The sequence below is a fragment of the Pygocentrus nattereri genome, chromosome 20 (genome assembly GCF_015220715.1).
Source record: "Pygocentrus nattereri isolate fPygNat1 chromosome 20, fPygNat1.pri, whole genome shotgun sequence".
NCBI classification, from domain to species: domain Eukaryota; kingdom Metazoa; phylum Chordata; class Actinopteri; order Characiformes; family Serrasalmidae; genus Pygocentrus; species Pygocentrus nattereri.
Genome location: NC_051230.1, coordinates 35155882 through 35176672, shown reverse-complemented (window position 1 = coordinate 35176672; position 20791 = coordinate 35155882). Strand labels below are relative to the sequence as shown.

At 39.8% G+C, this 20791-nt stretch overlaps 2 protein-coding genes and 2 long non-coding RNA genes across 10 annotated transcripts in view; 2 read left to right on the top strand and 2 right to left on the bottom strand.

The window, feature by feature from the left end:
* The window catches only part of LOC119261782, a 371675-nt gene that overhangs the window by 326600 nt on the left and 24284 nt on the right, over positions 1-20791 (bottom strand). The gene's annotated exons all lie outside the window — the stretch shown is intronic.
* LOC108414147 overlaps positions 1-20791 on the bottom strand; it is a 62909-nt gene that overhangs the window by 29667 nt on the left and 12451 nt on the right. For 2 of the 5 annotated variants that reach the window (XM_037531484.1, XM_037531488.1), the window contains 4 exons: positions 19873-20172; positions 19484-19774; positions 18153-18227; positions 14187-17370 (listed from right to left, as the gene is read on the bottom strand). The exons of 2 other annotated variants lie outside the window; for them this stretch is intronic. In XM_037531484.1, coding sequence (XP_037387381.1) covers positions 17117-17370; positions 18153-18227; positions 19484-19774; positions 19873-20172 — 920 coding nt within the window. In that variant the 3' untranslated portion in view covers positions 14187-17116. Of the gene's footprint in view, positions 1-14186; positions 17371-18152; positions 18228-19483; positions 19775-19872; positions 20173-20791 lie in introns of those variants that run through there. One more of the 5 variants, XM_037531485.1, reaches the window with a different exon arrangement.
* On the top strand, positions 5566-7001 carry LOC119261796. Its single transcript, XR_005129203.1, has 3 exons — positions 5566-5732; positions 6531-6641; positions 6893-7001. It is a non-coding gene; the product is annotated as an uncharacterized LOC119261796 (long non-coding RNA).
* On the top strand, positions 7149-9596 carry LOC119261795. Of its 2 annotated transcripts, XR_005129202.1 has the most exons (5): positions 7149-7283; positions 7369-8043; positions 8132-8253; positions 8354-8520; positions 8606-9596. It is a non-coding gene; the product is annotated as an uncharacterized LOC119261795 (long non-coding RNA). The 2 variants fall into 2 exon arrangements; XR_005129201.1 differs by having other exon boundaries at positions 8354-9596.

Here is a 20791-nt window from a genome sequence, read left to right as displayed (position 1 = left end):
GCGTTTAAACAGAGACTGTCCACTTTTACCAGCCTTTAAACAGAGTCTGTTCACTTTTAACAGCGTTTTAAAGAGTCTGTCCACTTTTAACAGCGTTTAAACAGAGTCTGTCCACTTTTAACAGCGTTTAAAGAGTCTGTTCACAGCTTCGGGCAGAGTTTGTATAAACAGAACTCAGTGAGAGCATCTTAGCAGTTAGCTTAGCAGCTAGCGGTCAGACGACGTCCTGGCCAGAGATTTAAGAAGAACAGCCGGAATTTAGAGGCGAACAGACTTGTTCACAGTTATCACTCCAGCAGGAACGTCCAGAGACATTTTCCGAGTAGCTGCTCTACTTCTGGAGGAGATTTCTGTCAGAGAAGCGGAGCTGAAGCGAGTCGGTGTTGTTGTTCATATCTAAGCCTTTCCTGGAACATCAGCTCCCACTGGGACACACTTACAGCCAAGACGCTGAAACGACGCTTCAGTAAAATGGACATTACCTGCTGTGGAGCTGAAGGAGCTTTAATTCTCGGTAAAAGGACAAAACGGCGCTCTTCGGCTGCGACCCCTGAATTCACCAAGCAGCGGCGCTATAATGTCTCAGCGTGTCTTCTTGCCCCGTAGGCGCCGCCCACTTTTCAGTGCAATGCCGGAAATACGGGACAGCGGTCTCTGTGCAGGTACACTGTTGAAACATCAATTCACAAGCCAAGTCACGTTGTACCAATTATATTTTATATATTATATAAATAATATATGTAGCGGGTGGGACCTAATGACTCAGTGTTGTGATCTGGCATTGGCTGATCTCCCCGCGGGTTTGTAGACGGGCAAATATAGGGGCGACTAGGGGTCCTAGTTAGCGATAGCCCAGCTAGCCCGCATGCACAGGAGCGGCGTCTTCGGCAGGAGAAGCAGTAAATGATTGGACGCATGTGCTGTCCGGATAGATGCACACCGGCATAAATGTGCTGTAGCGGTGGAATTGTGCACCGTAGTGAGAGTAAAGAAGTTGTGAAGGTAGGTTTCATTGTTCACGTCCTAATTTATCTATGATGTAGTTTATTTAAGTATATCGCTAAGTCTGTGCGTGTATTTTAGAGACATACGGACGTGCTGTTGAGTTAAGCGTGACCGGCTGTGCTATAGTGTGAGGCAACGGGCGTTGGTGCTGGTGGATGTAAGGAAGCTAATGAACGCTGTGGACAGCGGCAGGCCATTATAACCAAGCTGGAAAGCGGGGCTATGGAGAACTGCTGCCTGTTAATGTGATAAGAGCTGTGAACTGCTGCTAGCTGCTGTTTTCTTTATCCCTTTTTTTTTTTATTTTTTTTAGAAATGTTTTGAGTAAGACCCGGTTTTAAACTGTGTATTAGATGATCGTTATGGAAATGCTACTCTGACTCCCAGTATTTACAGTTTGGTGATATATTTCCCTTTTTTCTTATCTCTTACCCCTTTTTTATCCTAGGGTTATGAGTAATTTGTATTACTGCCTGTGATTGTAATCATATCATCCAGCTGGGATAATTGGAAGGCTATTCATTGTAGTGAGCTATTGAGTGGGGTGTAGTGTTCACTGTAGTGTTTGTAGTGAACGTCTTATTCTGCATTTTATTGAATTGATTTGATTTGAGGGTGTTGTGATTCACAGGCTATTTATTGGAAATTATAGAACTATATAGTTCATCCTCTATTCTCAGGCTGGATGGAAGTTTCTAGTGGGCAGCTATACATATGTAGATCCTTTTGTTTGTTTTGTTTAATGCTTTTATTTTATTATAACTATTTTCATAAAGCTTCTTTTGTGTGTGTGTGTGTATATATATATATATATATATATATATATATATATATATATATATATATATATTTTTTTTTTTAAATTATTTTATAACTGTCAGCTGAACATTGAGTGACCAAGCGTTTAATAAAGCAATCTATTTTCTCTAACAAAAGAATCTGTGTGTCTATTTGGTGCAGAGTTCCCCTTCACTCTAGGTATAAACTAAGGGGTGGCGTAGTTGGTTATAGATAGGGGTGGTCTCGCCACATTTATTATATATATTTTAGACTGTATATGTTGTATTTTTACCTTTTACTGTGAAATATGGGTTTAAATGCAGTTACAGAAAGTGAAGTGGGTGTTTTGTCTCTGTTTTCCCCCAAATATAAATGGAGATTTAAGCTAGTTTAAAAGGTTTTAACACATGAAAAGTATATTAAATGCTTTTATAACAGTTCTGCCCACACAATCCATTAAACAGCCTTACATGTGTCTTTTTCATCTCACAGCAAGCTTTTCTTACGGCTGTGGTCAGTTTCCCTGAACAGGGATTGAGTCTAGTTCTAGACTCCTGTTCTCCATTTAAAGGGAATTACAGTCCAAACCGACTCTTAATCCCTCTGTGGGAAGCCGTGCGTGATCCTGCTGAACGCTGTTTGCTGGTAGAGATAATGTTTGTGTAACCCAGACTTACATACTGCTCAGTGGATTAGATTTAAAATAGTAATTCATTCCTGACTTGAGATTTGGTAGGAACTTTCTCTTCCCTTTTCTCTTTGTGCTCGTTCAGCACAGACGTGCAGCTGAGCTCTCTGTTCTAACTAAACTAGAACACTGTCAGAAGTTTTATCTGAGTGAGATGCCACATCCAAGAAGCCCTGGAACTCCATTTTGACACTGAACGCGTTTACTGAGCTTTGGTCAGGTTTTATTGGACCCCTTTGGAGCCTTGAGACAGCTTTAGTGTCAGAGTGTGGAATCCCTTCCCTTTGGCATCATCAACTCGAACGGTCCTGATTCCTCCTGTCAGGTTTCTTGAACACGTGGAACCTTGAGTGATCTAACAGCCCTGATAGCAGGACACCCCATCCACTGGTGCCCTCTTTGAACTCTGATTTCTCCGGTAAGGAGTGGCGAGCCAGATTCTGAAGAGGAAATAAAGCAAATGCATGCAGAAGAGAACTGAACTGAAACACACACACTTACACTTTTTTATTTTATTTTATTTGTCCATTTGATTCATGTGTATTGTTTATTGATGTGCTGGTAATCTCCAGGTTTCATAAGACCCCAATTAAACTCAGCCAATTGTGCTAGTTTTTATAAAACATGGTCTCAGTCACTGAATTTGTCCTTCAAAGCTCAGCAGCTCCTTCACGAGCCCAGGTCTGGTCCAAACAGTATGCGGAACCTCACTACCAGTGTCGAACCCGTTACATTTGCTTTCCAGCTCTAACCTGTGGTTAATAAACTATCCTTGACGTCACAGTCATGATGCTCTGCACCCCCAACAAACACCACGTGATTCGTCTCATTGTAAAGCGTGAACCAGGCGCCAGCGCACTGTACGCCGGATGGAAATGTGTATATATAATAAGTGTTTAATGGAACATTAAAAGGTTTACACCGAAGTTTAAACTGAGACTACACATGACTGTACAGGCTATGTCAGGTTTGTGATCATGTCAGGTAAGGCGTAGTCCAGCGTAACCTGCCATATATTATGCAGATAAAGATGAAGGGAAGATCGAATCACGTTTTTTGTAATATTTACCTTTATATTGTTTGCTATGAGAGTTACATTAGAGAGGATCTCCCAACATGTAAACCGCTTTGCGTTTCATGTTTAGGTTTGTGTGAATTTGACTGGTTTGTGTGTTTAATACAAGGAAGGTAACTCTTTATTTTGAGGGCGCTTTTCAGATGAAATATTAAACGGACTCTCCGTAACATCAACACCATATCAATGATGTAGCACAAGTGAATCATCTCAATACTTTGAGTAGATTATTGACATTTTAATTAACTACATAATGTTTTTTTTTAGTCTGTCAAATTCAGTTGTTTCTCACTTTAAGTGACAAAGTTTATATTTGTAGATGTTAACCTGAAAACTCACTGAACATGGAACAGATCTAATACACACCATCTCAACATCCTACACAAGCAGTTCCAGACACACTGCTGACACCGTTCTGTGACTGAATCTTAACTGGATTAGCTTTTGGTTTATTTCATGATTAGGGCCGGGGAAAGAGTTTTAGCCTTTGGGTTGAGCTTCAGGTTAGGATTAGGATGCAGCTTCTGCTGTTACACTTTTAAGAGTTTATTAATCATCTACAAAGGACCACTAGCAACATTTATAGATTTCCACAAAAAAGATCTGTAACCAAGCAAAAGAAAGCCTATATAATTCCTTGAGTGCTAATATGATCTCTATTAGAGCCATCGGAGCAAACATCTAAACTACAAGAAGAGGCTATAAAAAAGAACCTGATAGTGAAGTGAAATGTCACACATGCCACGTCACATTTTCAAGTAAATACAATTTCAGAAGGCACCAAAATGTAATCCATGCAAGTGTGACAGAACCCATATTTTGCACTGATGAGAAGAGGGGGATTTTCTTCACTGCCAAGGATAAAACTGGAATTCATGTTCCCATCCATGTCATGAAATCCATAAAAAAATCAAGTAATTGCATGTGAAGTTGATAATTGTAAGCAATACATGGATATAGCAGAAAGAAGTGGAAGACCAGGGAGAGAATGCCTTCACCTCAGCATAGTACAGACAGCATCAGTTCATATTCCTCCAGCTGTGCTTGAGGAAGATTATCTTCAAAACATGATGGATAAAGGCTTGATGTCTTTATCCAGGATCAATGAATGCATCAAACTGAAAAACCATGCCTGCAATGAAAAATCTTGCTGTGTCTATCCTGTATTTTATGGTGACTTTGGATTTTCGAAAAGGTATGTGCACTTTTCTGTGTACACCAGAGGAAGTGACAATTGGTGCAAATTTGGTAGAACCCGGGTCAGTTTTGACACTGAAACTGGGCAATGGAGTGCAAAGGCAGAAGTAATGCCACCCGATGTGTTCATCGTTACATGTGACTATGCATGTGGTGGATTTTTGCACTTTGATGACACAGACAGTGACATGGAAGTGGATGAAAACTCTGAGACAACTTCAAAAGAAACTAACAGGCATCTAGACTCAGCAGACATTATAAAGATGATAAGTTACTTGATGAAGCATAAACGGATTCCTGAAGAACTTTCTGACAATTTCTGTGTGGTTAGGGAGGTGCCCAAGAAGTTTGAAACACTAGAATCCATCTGTCCTTACTGCCCTGGACCTACACCACCTGAGAAGGTCCAAAGAAGCAGTTGTATATGGACTTTGTTCTGTTACCAAAGGTTTGTATTATTAGATTTAATTATCTTTAGTTGCTAGAATTTGCAGTGCTGCTAGTATTATATGACAACTAACAAAAAAATGTAACCTTTTAGGAGTTCATGTCTACATCAAGCACTGTCCAGTCTGCAAAACAACAGATTTCAAGAGTATACATCTGGATTTCACAATTACAACAACCAAGCCTTCCTGACCACCCAGCTTTGCCTTACTTTACCAGCTGCACTTAAGGTAGCAGTTTAATGAAACTAGATAATAGACTGTATTTTGCATCTAGTTAGTTTGTCCTTTAAAGTGATTAGACTGACCTAATTGTGAAAGTTTTACTTTTAATTTACAGAACCACACAGCAATTGGTCGGACTCTTTCAATCATGGAAGATTTAAGTGGCTGCAAAGTCCCCATGATACAATAAGAAAAGCCTTTTTCCATTTCTCTGCATTGAGGGATTACAGTTCTGGGGTCTTTTGTTATCGCTGTGGACCCCACCCTTCGATACTTGTTGCTGATGCAAACTGGAAGGTTGCATTTGACATTCCAGGTATATATACACTCCAAGCAAAAGGAGTTCTGTTTAGCACTGAAAATGCTTCTTTGACTGCTGACAGCTGATAAAAACTCTTTTGGATGATTCTTTATAGAGCAATGATTAAACGGTATTTCATATTCAAATATTTCATAAGCTCCATTCAGAAGTTGGGTGTTGTATGAGGCTGTAACACTTCTCTCCAGTCTAATAGACAATGTAATTTTAAACCCTTATAATAAAAGAAGCTGGATTCAGTTTTTTTCTACTGAAAAAATCTTACAAATCTGGGCTATAAACAGTCTCTTCAGTGATAAACTGCAAAAATTATTTTTATAAAGTAATACAAAGGGAGTCTAAGATTTTTGGCTTTCAGCAGCAAATTGTAAGCATATAGCAACATGTGTGATCATAAAACACATTTTCTGTTTATTTGAGGAAAGGTTTTACAAAATAAATAAATAAATGAATTGCATTTATTTCATGCAGTTACTGAATAATTTGTCTTATGATTCGGTAACGCAAATTCAGATGGAATAACCAAAATACATCCTAGAGAATCAGAAATTAAGAAAAGTGTGTGTGTGTGTTTTTCCTCTATGTCTGTGGCTCATAAACCTTGGACCTGGAGGCCCCTCAGCCCTGAACATTTTAGTGTTTTCCCTGCTCTAACACATCCACTTCAACTAAGTCTTGGTAACTTATTGCGCAGTCAGATGAGGTGTGTTAGGAGCAGGGAGAACTAAAATGTACTGAGCATGGAGCCTTAAAGTGTTTGGAATCATAGATGTATGTGCTTCCTCCATGTTTTAGCATTGAAGAAACCTGATCCTGACACAGTGAGAGCTGAAGACCTTTGTGTAAATATGAAAGCAAAGTGGCAGAACTTGGAAAATGAGATGATTGCTTCTGGATTTTGCACTGGTAATTAAAATATAATGCAGTATAATGTTTGCAATATGGCAGTGTTTTTTTTTTATTCTGCTGGTGGTGACCCCACTGTCAAGTATTTCTTGACTCAGCATACCAATTCAGCTCCTTATCGGCTTTAAAATCAGTTGATGAGAAAAATCAGGAGTGTCTGGTCAGGGAATATGTGAAATCTTGAAATGCTAATGTTAGAGCATTATATTTTACTGTCTATTATTTATTGTTGTTTTCTTTATTTGCTTTAGGTGGAAGTCACACAATCCCTTTTCAAGCATATTGACATATTCTGAGTTGGCACCTTGGATTGGAGAGAATACTAGAGCTGGAGATATAGTTCCCAAAACAGAACACAGAGATTAATGAAGATTACATTCTAGATTTGATTGAAAAAAAAAAAGGTTGAGTATACATATTTAAACAATATTCATTTAAATATCTAGATTATGATCATGAAAAGTATATGATTAAGAAATGCTTCATCTTTCCACAGGAACAGAAAGCAGAACTTGTCTCAGCTTGCGAAGCACTGGTGGTTTCAACAGAGGGAACGAGAGGACATCCTGAACCGGCTACAAGATCTCCTACTCTACAAAGACATTTATCCAAAAATGTTTGTGAAGTTGCAGAAAGCTGGGGGTAAGTGTAATATCAAATCAATAAATATGGCATTATACACAAAATGTTTTAGTAAGCATTGTATGGATCCGTGTCTTTTTTTTAGGTGGCGTTTTACATGTCTCTTGTCAACATTCTATTGTTTATTACTGCTCCCCTTTGTGGTGGCAAGAGTCTGCGGGGGACCATGCTGATGCCCTCCTGAGCTTTCAGCACCCCCCAAATGTTTACATTTGTGATGTAGCAGGCCGTGTAGCCAGACACCTCAATAACAGGACAGAACAAGGTTTTTTTCAGCCATACGATGGAAAACTTTGTGAAGCTACAGAAGAGAATATTGAAAAGGCATTAAAGAAAACATTACAGATTTCGCTTCCATGGCTTAATGTTAGTCAGTTTAAAGGCATCAAAGAGATGGACTGTACTGCTGTGCATTCAAGACCCCATCCAGTGACAGGAACTAATGAATGCTACAGCCTCTATGAGCGATTTCACCAGAAAAATCAAAAACGCCCAGAAGAGAGACTGAGAAGTCTAGATCTTGTTCCAGAGCTTCGCTCCACTGTAAACACAGCGGTGGCAGAGCAACTTAATCGAGAACTGGCCTCAAGTCGGTACTTTCTTTGCATTATGAAGGGCAGGCATTTCATGTTTTCCTTGAGACTCATGTTCCACCTACATAATCAGAAGGTAAATCAGAAATTCAAAGAAGACATGATGAGAATTGCATTGGACCCATTAGAAGTAGACAGCAGTGGAAGACTTGGTATTTCTGGAACAGGTTTGTGTAACTGTTGTTTGCATTTCATAATTTGAATCAATAAAAAGGTGAAGAACTACTGAAGTATTGTTTAAATTATAATTGGCAGCAATCAAGAAAGAAGGGGTAAAGGAAGGTATGGAAATTAAAGCATTGCCCCTAGAAGAAGAAAACAGCAAGACCTGGCAGCATTTTTCAGTTGGTCTTTTTCCAATTAACCCATCAAATGAGGTACATTAACTTTTTGTTAAATAAATGTAAAAAGGAAGCAAAACAGAATGTATAACTATGTAACTGTCTGTTAAAATGTTGTAATATTTATAATGTTTAGGAAAAATGAGCAGTTTTGCTGAAGAAAAAAAGGAGCATCTGACCACAATAAGGATTGCAAACTCAACAGCCAACCTTCATGATCTGAAAAGTTAGTGACCCCCTGAAATAATGTGCACTGAGCAACGGTCAACTGGAAAAGTCAGAATGTCTTGGCTGACCGATAGCGTGAGCATTAATCTCACAAGCACATTTTATGACAACAGAAAACAACTTTAAGATCAAAGAATGAACTGAGCTTTCTTTTTTACAGGTAGTAGACACAAGACTTTCTCAGCTGGTGGAAGGAACAGAGAATGTAAATTGTTCTTATTTAAATATTACTGCTAAAGTTAATAAGTTCAAAAAATTTTAAAATGATGCTAAATGTGATTTCATTCCAGGTCATCCTTATTCCAACATTTAATTTTATACTCTGGGGGAGAGACTGGCAAAAGAACAAAGCCATTCAAGATGTGCATTTAAAATGCATAAAGTTATTCTCTGATTCCCTAAAAGGGTCAATATTGACTGCATACCCTGTGAAGTCCTGTACTGCATTTTCCAATAAATCCATACTTCATTTTAATTGTAGGAAGTAAAGGAAAACTCAAAAGTGCTCATTGTGTCGTTGGACACAAAACCCCAGAATCTGGAAACCACTTTATTTTGTGGCTGAATTCTAATGCATTATAATGCAGGTGTAGACTGATTGTTCATAAGCTTTGTTAATATTAACTAAAGGGGCGTAGATCCCAGTCGTCAACACGGTACGTTACTAAGAGTTTAAGCTTGAATAATTTAAGCTTTAAGTTTAATCATATTTAGCCAATGTCTTTACAAATGGTTGCAACAACCTTTTCCGACAGATTCATCTGCTGCATCCACAATCTAGAATGTTGTTTTTAATATATATATTTTCCCCAGTAATGCATTTCAGAACATTTGGGACTTGGGCACTTGGACAATAAAGAGTCCAGCCCAATGGAAGCAGTCTGATTCAGATAACTGTGGGGTGTTTGTTAGCACAGTAAGTATCTATCAATACACACACACACACACACACACACACATATACAAGTTATATTCTATGTGAACATAGATGGCAGAACTGGAAGTTAGAAGAATCAAAGCTGCAAATGAGAAGCTGTTCTGCCAGTAAGTTGATGGTTTATTTATTTAATCATTTATAAAATCAGCATCTTCTATTAAAACATCAACTTGTGTGAGTGACAACACTATTTTAATATGTTTATTATATAGACTCGCAACACGTGATACAGAATGCTTGGCTAGCAAAATGTATGCAGGCACGTACCAGAGCATGACTGGACATAGAGCAGAGAGGTACATTGTACATGTTCCTCAACAATATTTTCATTCAAACGTTCATAAAACCATTGCTCTAATTTAATTGTTGTGAACTGGTCCAGATCCCTATATCCAGATGTTTCTAAATTCACCTGGGAACAGTGTGAAGTCTGTGAAAAGTGGTTACACACAGATTGTGCTGGTGTACAGCAAGAAGACCTCCTGAACAAAAGCCTTAAACGTGGATGCGACTAACCTTAATCTTACCCACATACACAGTAAGTAACTGCTCCACGTTATGATGGACAAATGGCAAACCGTATTAAACAGGCTCACTGTAGGAACATCCACTTAATGAATGAATTAGGTTTGCTTACAGGCTCCTCTCAATTCTTTGTCAGAAAGGTGTGGGAGGCTTGATCAGTGATGAGGAAATCCAGGTCATTACAATGCTTCCAATTATTCTTCTTATTCTTAGATGTTCTGATGTCATGCCTTTAAGACTTTTAAAGGTTTTCAAACCTGTCAGTTATGCTTGAAGAATCTCTTTTCTTTTTACAAATCTCTGTTTAGTCAGTTGACTGACATTTATATTTTTTACTCCATAATTTGTTAAGAATTTATTTCATTATTCAGTTTTTACATTTAAAGTAGATGACTTCAATATTATGTCTGTAACTTGTGAACCTTTTTAAACCATGTGCTATTTTTTCATCTATTCTTTTCTCCATTTAATTATGTTATTAACTTTTGAGAACCATATTTGTGAGAAGGTGCACTACATCTCAACTTAGCTGCATCTTTTTATTAAGGTGCACCCAGGTGTTAGACTGCACACACACAGCTTGTAAAGCTTCCATGACAAATATTTCCAGTTCAATAGGAGGTTGGGAGCATTATGCACTGCCAGGCCTTGGCTAGAGGGGCATAAAGTCCACCAGCATTAAGTGAGACTTTTTTAACCCCACAAACGGGGAAATTCCACCTCCACATTTAACCCATCCGTGAAGTGAAACACCACATACACACTAGTGAACACACACACTAGGGGGCAGCGAGCACACTTGCCCAGAGCAGTGGACAGCCCTATCCACGGTGCCCAGGGAGCAGTTGGGGGTTAGGTGTCTTGCTCAAGGACACCTCAGTCATGGACTGTCAGCTCTGGGGATCAAACCGGCAACCTTCCGGTCACAGGGCCAGTTCCCTGACCTCCAGCCCATGACTGCCTGTGGGCTGTGGAGCAGTGGGAATGTGAAGGACATTCATCTAGTACCATTGTGATGAGGACCAGGAATGAATTACCTGACATCAGTACCTGACCTCACTAATGCTCTTATGGCTGAATGCAATCAGATTCTCTCACCAATGTCAAGTGTAAAGCCTTACCAGAACAGTAGAAACACTCACTGCAATAGAGGGGGGACAAACGTGTTCATACTTTTGGACAAAACGTTGGATATGCAGGTGTCTACAAACTTTTGACCCAATAGTGTAGTTTAACGTTTGGCCCTGCTCTGCTGTAACTGTTGATACACTTAGTAGTGCTGTTAGGGTCTTAATGTAAATAAAGGTGAACTGAATGTAAATAAAGGTTTCCTACCATAAACTATATTGTCAATACAGGGCTTTACGTTTTTTTGACACTGACTGTTTTCTTGACTTGCAAATATTGTAGTCCTGTAAATAAATATCAGGTTAATTTCATTTCTTTGGCTAATAATGCAACTTTTTTTCAATAGGAGTTACATTAGGCAATTGTCCAGTGGTGCAAAGAAGTCAGTACGAATGTTCCTGTGGAACCATCCCAACAAGTGTATGAAGCTCCGGACCACACTTAGGCCTAGACTGCCCTAATTTAGCACTGGACGGCTGCGTCTTTGATAACTTGACCGCTGCAGTTCACCATACGTACATTTTCCTTTTTCACTCCTGTATATTTAACTGAACGTTTTCATATATTTTTGGTTACTTTGTAGATTTCTTTAGATACTGAACAGGAATCCATCCATATCTGTTCTAACACAGCCCCCTGAGCTCTTGGGCCTCGGAGAGCCCCCAGCCCCTTATAGCTCTTTACGAGAGCCCCTGACAGTGTGTACCGCACTGGAGATCAGCAGTTGGCCTTCGGGACCCCCAGTTTGGTTGGAACAGAAATCTGGACCATCTGGGGTCCCTGTGTGTAAAATGATGACGTTCTTTTGTTTGGATTGAATTTCCTGCTCATTTGTGCAGTTTTGATCTCAAAATGAAAATCCTAATTCAGTTTATTTTATTTAATTAATTAGAGATTTAGATGCTTTACTAGCAGCTTTATTTAAATTAATATGCATTTCCAGAACTGAATATTCATACCTGACGATGACCAGAACGTAATGTACCTTATATTCTTCTATGGGGTACATTTACCCCTTATTGCTGCCACATGCTGGAATCATCAGCAGGAGAAGAAGCTGGATGAGGGTCTCAGTGCTCTGCTGAGGGGGTGAACTGATACTCCACACTGCAGCAGTGATGAGGGGTCAGGTCGAGATGTGACGGCGCCCTCTGGTGGAAAGTTCTGGATCTGTTTGAATATATTTGGGAAAAGTTGTAAAACCTGGACTTGAATCAAGCCTCTAAAATCTCTGGAGTTCTTGCATGTAGGAATTTTTATTGTTTGGTTTTAATCAGTAATGTAGCTCATTCCATCTGAGAATAAAATGCTGTTTTCTCATTGGTTATTCATATTTTCATACATTCATACACTAGAAAAGCATTTTACTGCCACAGGCATCAGAAAGCGGTCCTTAATGAACATACAGGAGTGTCCAGAAATCAATTATTAAAAAAGATTTTATTAAACATTGACCAGCCCTTATGAAGGATGCTGGAGTCTAATTACTTCAGATTCCTTTCATGCCATGGTGTGTGTGTGTGTGTATATATATATATATATATATATATATATATGTAAATAAATAAAATAAAGGGAACACTCAAATAACATCCTAGATCTGAATGAATGAAATATTCTCATTGAATTCTTTGTTCTGTACAAAGTTGAATGTCCTGACAATAAAATTACACAAAAATCATCAATGGAAATCAAATGTATTAACCAGTGGAGGCCTGGATTTGGAGTCACACACAAAATTAAAGAGGAAAAAACACACGACAGGCTGATCCAACTTTGATAGTGGGATCTACACGAGTTGGACAGTAATCGGATTTCTGCTGTACAGCCAGCCAATAAACTCACAGAAGGAGGCGGGACGTAAAGCTGAAACTTCACGATATCATCCAGGAGATGAAGAATATTTCAAATCCTTTGTTTCCTGTTTGGTTTCAGCACTGCTCAGATTTCTAGTTCAGACTGTAGAAAACAGATTCTGATCAGATTATTAGGTGCATGTAAACACTCTCAGGGTTGATGGCTCTGTCTGGGGCTCTCTCTCCCTTTCCTCTCGTTCTTGACATGCTAATCCCCTCAGACGGAGACCAGGTGAGATTGTGTGCACCGACATTCCACCGCTAGGTAAACTGTCTAGGCGCACCAGGTTAGAACTGTACTGGTTACTGTGCATTTGTGATGAACATCTGGAACCACAGCAGTTTGCTGTCTCAAGCATAGGCCTTCGTGCAGGCTTACGGTCTTGCTTCTCTCAGTTCACTGCTTTACATTAATATTCTGATGAATATAAAGATGCTCACCCCTCAGTTTTTACCAGATAGACCAAACAGGGCTGATCAAACTCTGTTAGGCCTGTATTACGGGGTTACACTAAACCCAGTCTGTGGGAGAAGAACTAACTCAGTACACAACCTGGATCCCACAGTTGAGGCCAGACGGCTGAATACATTCAAACCCAGTCTCTCGAGGCTCTACACGTTCCATGTACCCTGCAGTTAATTAGGCCCAAGCTTTGTTCACAGCCGAGGGGATTAAATCTGATTTAATTCACTGTATCTTAATTCCAGTGGATCAGAAATCCACAGAGAAGTTGAAGGTCTCTTTAAAAGTCTGCAAGACTGATGTGGTGACTTCCAGAAGCTTCTGATTGGCCGATTGTCATAATTAAGAATGAAATGGCAGCACATCTGGGGCTGTATCCTCCATCCTATCAAGAAACTGCTCAAAACATTACCAACTTAGTTTTTTCATGATTTTCTTCATTTTCCCTGCTTTTTATGCTTACAGTGGTCTTAAATTTATTTTCATTACTGTTACCCGTCCAAACGTTTTAGTTACTGCTCATTTTATTATTATGAATATATTACAGCCAGTGACGAACCTTAACCTCATCATGATTGACTCCGTGTTTTGAAGTAGCACCATGTAAATGGTCATAAGCTTTGAAGGCCACGAGGACTCACTGCAGAGCTCACTGCAGTAAAGAACAATCATCTGAGTGTTTTCACTGCAGATGTTCTGTTCACTGAAGCTCCAGCTCTGAAATGAAGCCGTTCACTCGCTCAGCCTTCTTTCTACTTCATACCATCAGTAGAAATTCAGATTTTCAGAAGTGAAGACCAACACAACTCGTACTAAAAAGGTTTTTATTAGGTTATATAAAAGTAGAAAACCACTGTACCTTCTAAACATCTGGGGTTTTAGTGCAGTGAGGATGGAACAGTTTGTGAGGCCTGTTTCACACATAAACCTGTTCAGTTCTTCTGTAGTTCCAACAGAAACAGAGTATTCACACGGCCTACATGAAGCAGTCTAATCAACCAACTACAGAAAACAATATGAATATAAACAAACAAATTTTATTATATTAAAAAAAAATTATATATATATATTTTCTGCATATACTCCTGATAAACAGAGGAAGTTCAAACGCTCCATCACATTAAACTGTTTCTCCTGCTGGAACAGACCTGTGTGAAACAGGCCTGAGGCACTTGGTTCAGCCTCTCAGATGTTTCCTTCAACTTCACAGACATGTACAATAAATAGAAACAACATGAAGTGACAGAAGATAAACACTTATAAAACCTTATGATTTATAAAAAAATATATTATATAACCTAATATACAGACAGACACAGCTGTCTGGGACACAGGAAGGTGTTTTCAGCTGGGGGTGCTGACATTTTTAACAGTGTGTAGGTGACAAACACCACAACACTGTTTTCTTTACACCGTCATTTACAGGACATATCAAACATCACATGCTAACCTGAGGACGGAGAGAGAAAACATGTAAATATGACCGACGCCGCGGCTAATAATGCCCAGCCTGGTGCCTCTGCACATCCAGCAGGAGATCCTTACAGTGATTTGATTGGTGGGAGGGGAAAATAATTACACTGGCTGAAAATCAGTTTTACAGCCATATCAGGCAGAACTGAGCGTCTGAGCTTCTAGTAGCTGCAGGTAAACAATCCTGAAACCTTCCTGTGTCCCTGGACCAAGCTGTGTCCACACTGAGGACCACCACTCACAGAGAAGACACTTCAGTGGAAGCATTTGGATTTCATAGACAGAAAACTCTGGTACCAGGTAACAGAGCCCTGTCACAGCCCTGAGCAAGCTGTAGAGCAATTTCCCCGCTCAGGTGTTTCATCATCAGACTAAAATACATATTTCTGAATATGAAATCTGGATCAAAAATGATGAACTTATAATAATACAATTCCTTGATCTAATGGGAATCACATTTACACATGTGGAACACAAGAACACAACTGGCAGCGATAAAGCAAAGCAGCATGTAATCAGAGAGCATTAGCTCATGGTGAACATGAGCGGCAGGAAGAACCTGAAGCACCCAATATTAATCACTATCAAAATAAACACACATTTACTTTAATGATTAAAATCTTAAGAATAATTGACTTTCATTCCAAAATCAAAGTGTATGATCATTTTCCTTTTTTAAATTCACACCCAAGCGTGACGGTGCATCAAAACCGTGGCCCCCAATTCATTCACACTAGAACACAGAACACATATCAGATGCTGAGAGTGAGACATTTGACCATTTCCTCAATTTAACTCATTTAGATCTTGATGGCAGCAGCACATCTCAAAAAGGTCGGGACAGGGACAACAAAAGGCTGGAAAAGTAAGTGGTACCAATAAAAAACAGCTGGAGAAGCGATTTGTAACTAACTCACATGACTGAGTATTAAAAGAGCATTTCAGAGAGGCAGAGTCTCTCAGAAGCAAAGGTGGACAAAAGGTTCAACAACCTGAGAAAAATGTTCCTCAATGAAAAACTGCAAAGACCCTGGAAATCCCACCATCTACAGTACAAAATATCAGAAGATTCAGGGAATCTGGAGAAATCCCACTACGTAAGGCACAAGAAGTGCATCATTACACACCTAATAATCACAGCGTTCTTAGGCTTGTTTCTGCCCTGTAGCACTAGATAAACACAGTAACCACGCTGACCAAATCTGACCAGGGCACGATTAGTACACAGCTCATTTTAGAAGCTAACAGATTACAATTTTTATATGAATCACATCCAAGTTTCATATAAACTCCTGGGTATTAAAAAAACAGAAGCTTTTAATGATCTTAAAAACAAATCACTAAACAAACAGAAACAGTAACTTAATATGTGAAAACTTTTCCTTTGATGTCTTTAAAAAATAAAATTAAGTTGTTTTTTTTTTATTTTCAGTCTTTTACAGAAAGAACAGTCAGTATTTCTCCACTCAACACTGATGGTTTCAAATGGCTAAAGAACTTTGCTATTTTGTGTTTAATGTGAGACCAAAAGTTGGTCAATTACACTACATTACATACAGCTGGCCAGGCTATCCAGGCACTAGCCAAGCACTGACCTTCAGACTGCACTCCAGTTTCCCTGACAACAGTCACCTCCATCTATTCCACACTTCCCTCACTTTTCTCCTCGATTGTGAGGTACTAATCAGGGCCTGAGATGGAGCTTCTCTGAGGGTCTCAGGACCCCCATGTGGCTCTAACATGAAAAGAAACAACTTCACAAACGTGATTAAACAAGCTTCCCACTCAGCTGCACTGCAGAAATGTCTCAGAATGAAACGGTTCAGGTTTTCTCCACATTAAACTCCTGGTCAGACTGACATCTACAACCTTACTGAAGCAGAAACAGAGGATACAGAACAAGTGTTCCTTTGGCTAAATTCACCAGAGACCAGTAACAGTCCAGCACAGAGTGAAGGAGAGTAAATGGTCTCTGAGGTCAGAGTCTCACAAACACACAGGCAGCTTCTCGATCAAGATCAGAGTCAAAAAGCTCTTTAGGTTAGAGGAAAAGTCTCTGATCTGGAGCACCATCTCTGGACCAAAGGGGCTTTACAGAGTTTGACAGTGAAGAGCGTCAATACAGAAACTTCAGCTAAGAGATGTCAGTGGAAGCTTAAAGCTCTGCAGATGAACAGCAGACAGACCTGGACTCTCCACACTGATGGAAACAACCCCTCTCACACACATGTCCAGGAATGGAAAAGCAAGAGAGAGAGCAAGAAAATAAGGAAGAGGCTCAGAATGACCTCAGACTGCTTCAAGGTCATTACTGGGTGGTGCTAGTCTGTGCTGTTCTTCTGCACCAGGTTTACCCAGACCATTCATATCAGCTCCATTCTGGTCTTCTTTAACAACTCCACTCCCTTCAGGTTTCTTCCGGAGCTGCTGATTTTCTCTCCTCTGCCAAAAGTTTATCCCCACTGATGCAGTGAGCAGCACAGCCAGCACTGGAACCACCCATCCAGGCAGAGCAGCTCCCTGATCTCTGCACGGCTGATCATCTACAGAACAAACACACACACACACACAATAAACACACAGTGAGCTTCATTCACACTGTTTAACTCCAGAAAGGTCTGTTTATACAGCACCAGCCAAAAGTTTGTGTTTTCTTTATTTTCCAAGTTTTAGAAGAATACAGAGACATCAAAGCTATGAAATAACATCAGGGATTATGCTGTGATCAAAAAGTGTTAAACTAAAACAGGCTGTAATCTTTTTTTATATTTTAGATTCTTCTAAACAGCCTTGCCCCCTTAGCCTTTATGCAGCTTTACACACTCTTGGTGTTTCTCTAGCAGATTCATGAGGAACCACCTGAGATACTTCACCAACAGGACTGAAATATACACACAGCATGTTGTTATGACAGGGCATTTTATTAATATGAAGAATGTGCTGGAAATAAATTCATCTAGACTACAAGTTCACTAATTAAACTTAGAGCAGTTAAGCAAATACATTTAAGCCAAAATGTGGAACAATATAAAACGTAAAGTGTTTGGCTGCTGGTGCACATCACAGCTTTTTCTGGTGTAGGAATCTTTAGTACCAGTCCAAGGAGCTAAAGTCCAGGAGTTTGGTGATGTACCTGTACAAACCCACTAAACCTGGCAAACCACAGAAACGCTGAACTGTGTCTGAGCAGGTAAACCACCAAAACTAAGGACACCAGCCCTCCAGCGCTGGAGTTAAACTCCTGATCCGCTGTAATAATCCAGCTCTAGTGTTGCTCATTAAAAACTCCAGAATAATCAGTACAGTAATGAACTGTAACGCGTACCAGATGGAGCACTGCGGCGGCTTCGAGAGGACTTATGGATCTGGACCTGATCCTGAGCTTCAGAACCTTCACCACCTGATAAAAACATCACAACATCATCACAATGCAAGACCTGAAACTGGAGATAAACTCAGTTCAGCAGTTCCAGCAGAATCCACTGATTTATGATCTGAGTAAACATCCTCTGGATAGTTTAGCATCTCCACTCTTCTGTAGAAATGAACAACTGCACTGTAACTCATGCCAATCAGGGAATATTTCATAATGATAAAATATGGAGTCTTGCAGTGTGAAGCTGTTGTAATGACCGATTTCTCCTAACGCAGGGTGGTCCAAGTGCTTTCAATACTGAAGTACTTATCCGTTATGCTGGTGTTCAGCTTTCTATTCAGTATCTACAAGCCTTTTTTCAAGCTATGAAACCTGCAGGCTTAACAGCCATTTTACCTGAATTACATCTATATTACAATCCCTGTCACATCACCTCAGACCGCTTCCCACTCAGCCACTGAGGCTAAAGGAGCAGATGCTTCAGGGTTTAGAGTCTTAGCTCTCCCCTGACACCATGTTCCTCTCTTACTGCATCTAACTATACTGCCTCAGAGAAGAAGACGGCTAACGACTTTTCCTCTTTCCCGCTATATGTTACTACGTTTCATTGAAAGTCTGGGAATTCCAGTCCGATGTTGATATTCTGCCATCTTCTCCAGGTTCATGTTATCTTGGTGTGGCGGCTGGCCTTAAAAATATATGTCCTTTTAAATCCCTTAAAGGCGTGAAGAAATAATAACATTTAACATAAATTACGCCAGTTTAATAAAACTGATGAAGTTTCACTAAATTAAAAAACGTCTTGCAGTGTGAAGCTGCTGTAATGACTGATCTTCTAAATGGTTCAATGAGTCTGAAGCTCTGGAGAAGCTGAACTACACAGAGGATCTGATATTCTACAAGATCTTCACACATAATTACAACACAATAAAAACCCAGAACAGCATTTTCTCCCCAGATTAAACCGTCTGGTCAAACTCACAAGCCGTCCAGCTCGGACGATCTACAGACATGAGGTATATACACAAGACATTGTGTGGAATGCACTCGTTTAATTTGAGGAAAAAATTCTCAGCCGATTTTCAAATGTAACTGCAGCAAATTCAGATCCAGTCACTGCTATAAGATCAATGTGTGTGATACAGCAGTGAGCTGCACAGGGCAGCTGGTCTACCAGAGAAGAAGTCCATCATCAAGTCACAGTCGGCCTTAATCACAGGATTTATTTATCCGTCTTAGTAAACCAGTGACCGAGCTGTAAAAACCACACCAACTCATACCTTCGACTATCACTGTGTAGCTGTGGACGGCCTCTTCATTCCTTTTGTCCATGATGGTATAAACTCCACTGTCAGAAGGAGTCGCTCCTCTCAGCACAAACGTAGATGCGAGTGATGTTCTCTGTTTATAGTCAGGTTTACACTGCAGTGATCGTCCAACCACTCTACAGATCTGACCACTGGATGGTCCAGCTGCAACTGTACGGTTATAAATCATCTCCACTTCCTCTGGAATGTCCAGATCCAGAAACAGGGATTCTCCGGGTTTTTTCTGAATCTTGGTGTTCAAGGCTGAGCAGAAAAAATCAAAAGAAATCTTATGAACTGAAGGCAAACCTCAACTTGTAAGTCTGAGAGAAAAAAAAACAAAGAAACAGCTGGACACTTACGCTCAATCTTCAGAGTCACATCACAGAGATCTTTATCATCACAGTCACAGGTGTACAAGCCTCTCTTAGTGAAATCAACTGCAGTGATGATGAGAGAGAGATTCCCCTTCAGGTACTGATCATGGATCATCTGATATCCCTCCTTCACTGATCTACATGAAGTCTGATCACACTCAGCCAGAACATCAGTGGATTTACTGAACTCAGTCCATCTGACCAAACCAGAGCATCTCTCAGAGCAGGGCAGAGTGGCCGTCTCATTAAACTTCACCCTCACTGAGGGATTTGCTGATTCAGACACTGAAAGAGAAATTATAATAAGAGAAAAATGTTCAGCTTCAGTGAAATTCCTCATCAATTATTTCATAATTCTAATCATTTAAAGAGAATTTTTAAAACGCAGAGTTAGAGAAAAACATCTCCCAGTGAAAGCCGCGTTTTACAGTAGGAATAAATGGAGCTCATTATGCTGGTAGTGAACTACGCTGCCTGACTCAGCCGCCTCAGAACCAGAGAAACGGGCCTTAAACAGGAGTCAGGACCCTGCTGGGGTTCATCCTAAAGTTAGGACAGGAATTAGGAGGTTTAGTCTAGTCAGGATGTTTGTGTGATGCTGTTTTCTGATCTGGAGCTCATGACGAGATGATGAAGGGAGGAGCGCTTATTCTTTTTTTTTTTTTTCTTTTTTTTTTTTACCTGTCATGTTTGGCCATTTTTGCAATCGGAATGGTAATCCGAATGTACTGATGTACCAAACATATTTGTTTTCACAAGAAAAAGCTCTATAGGTTACTAAAGCCTATTCTTGTTAAAGTTTTTATTTTATTTGTTTGGCCAGGCCTGACAGGCAATAAAAAAGAGGACAGGAAAGAAAGAGAAGAAGGGAGGAGAGAGAGAAAAAAAAAAATAATAATAATAA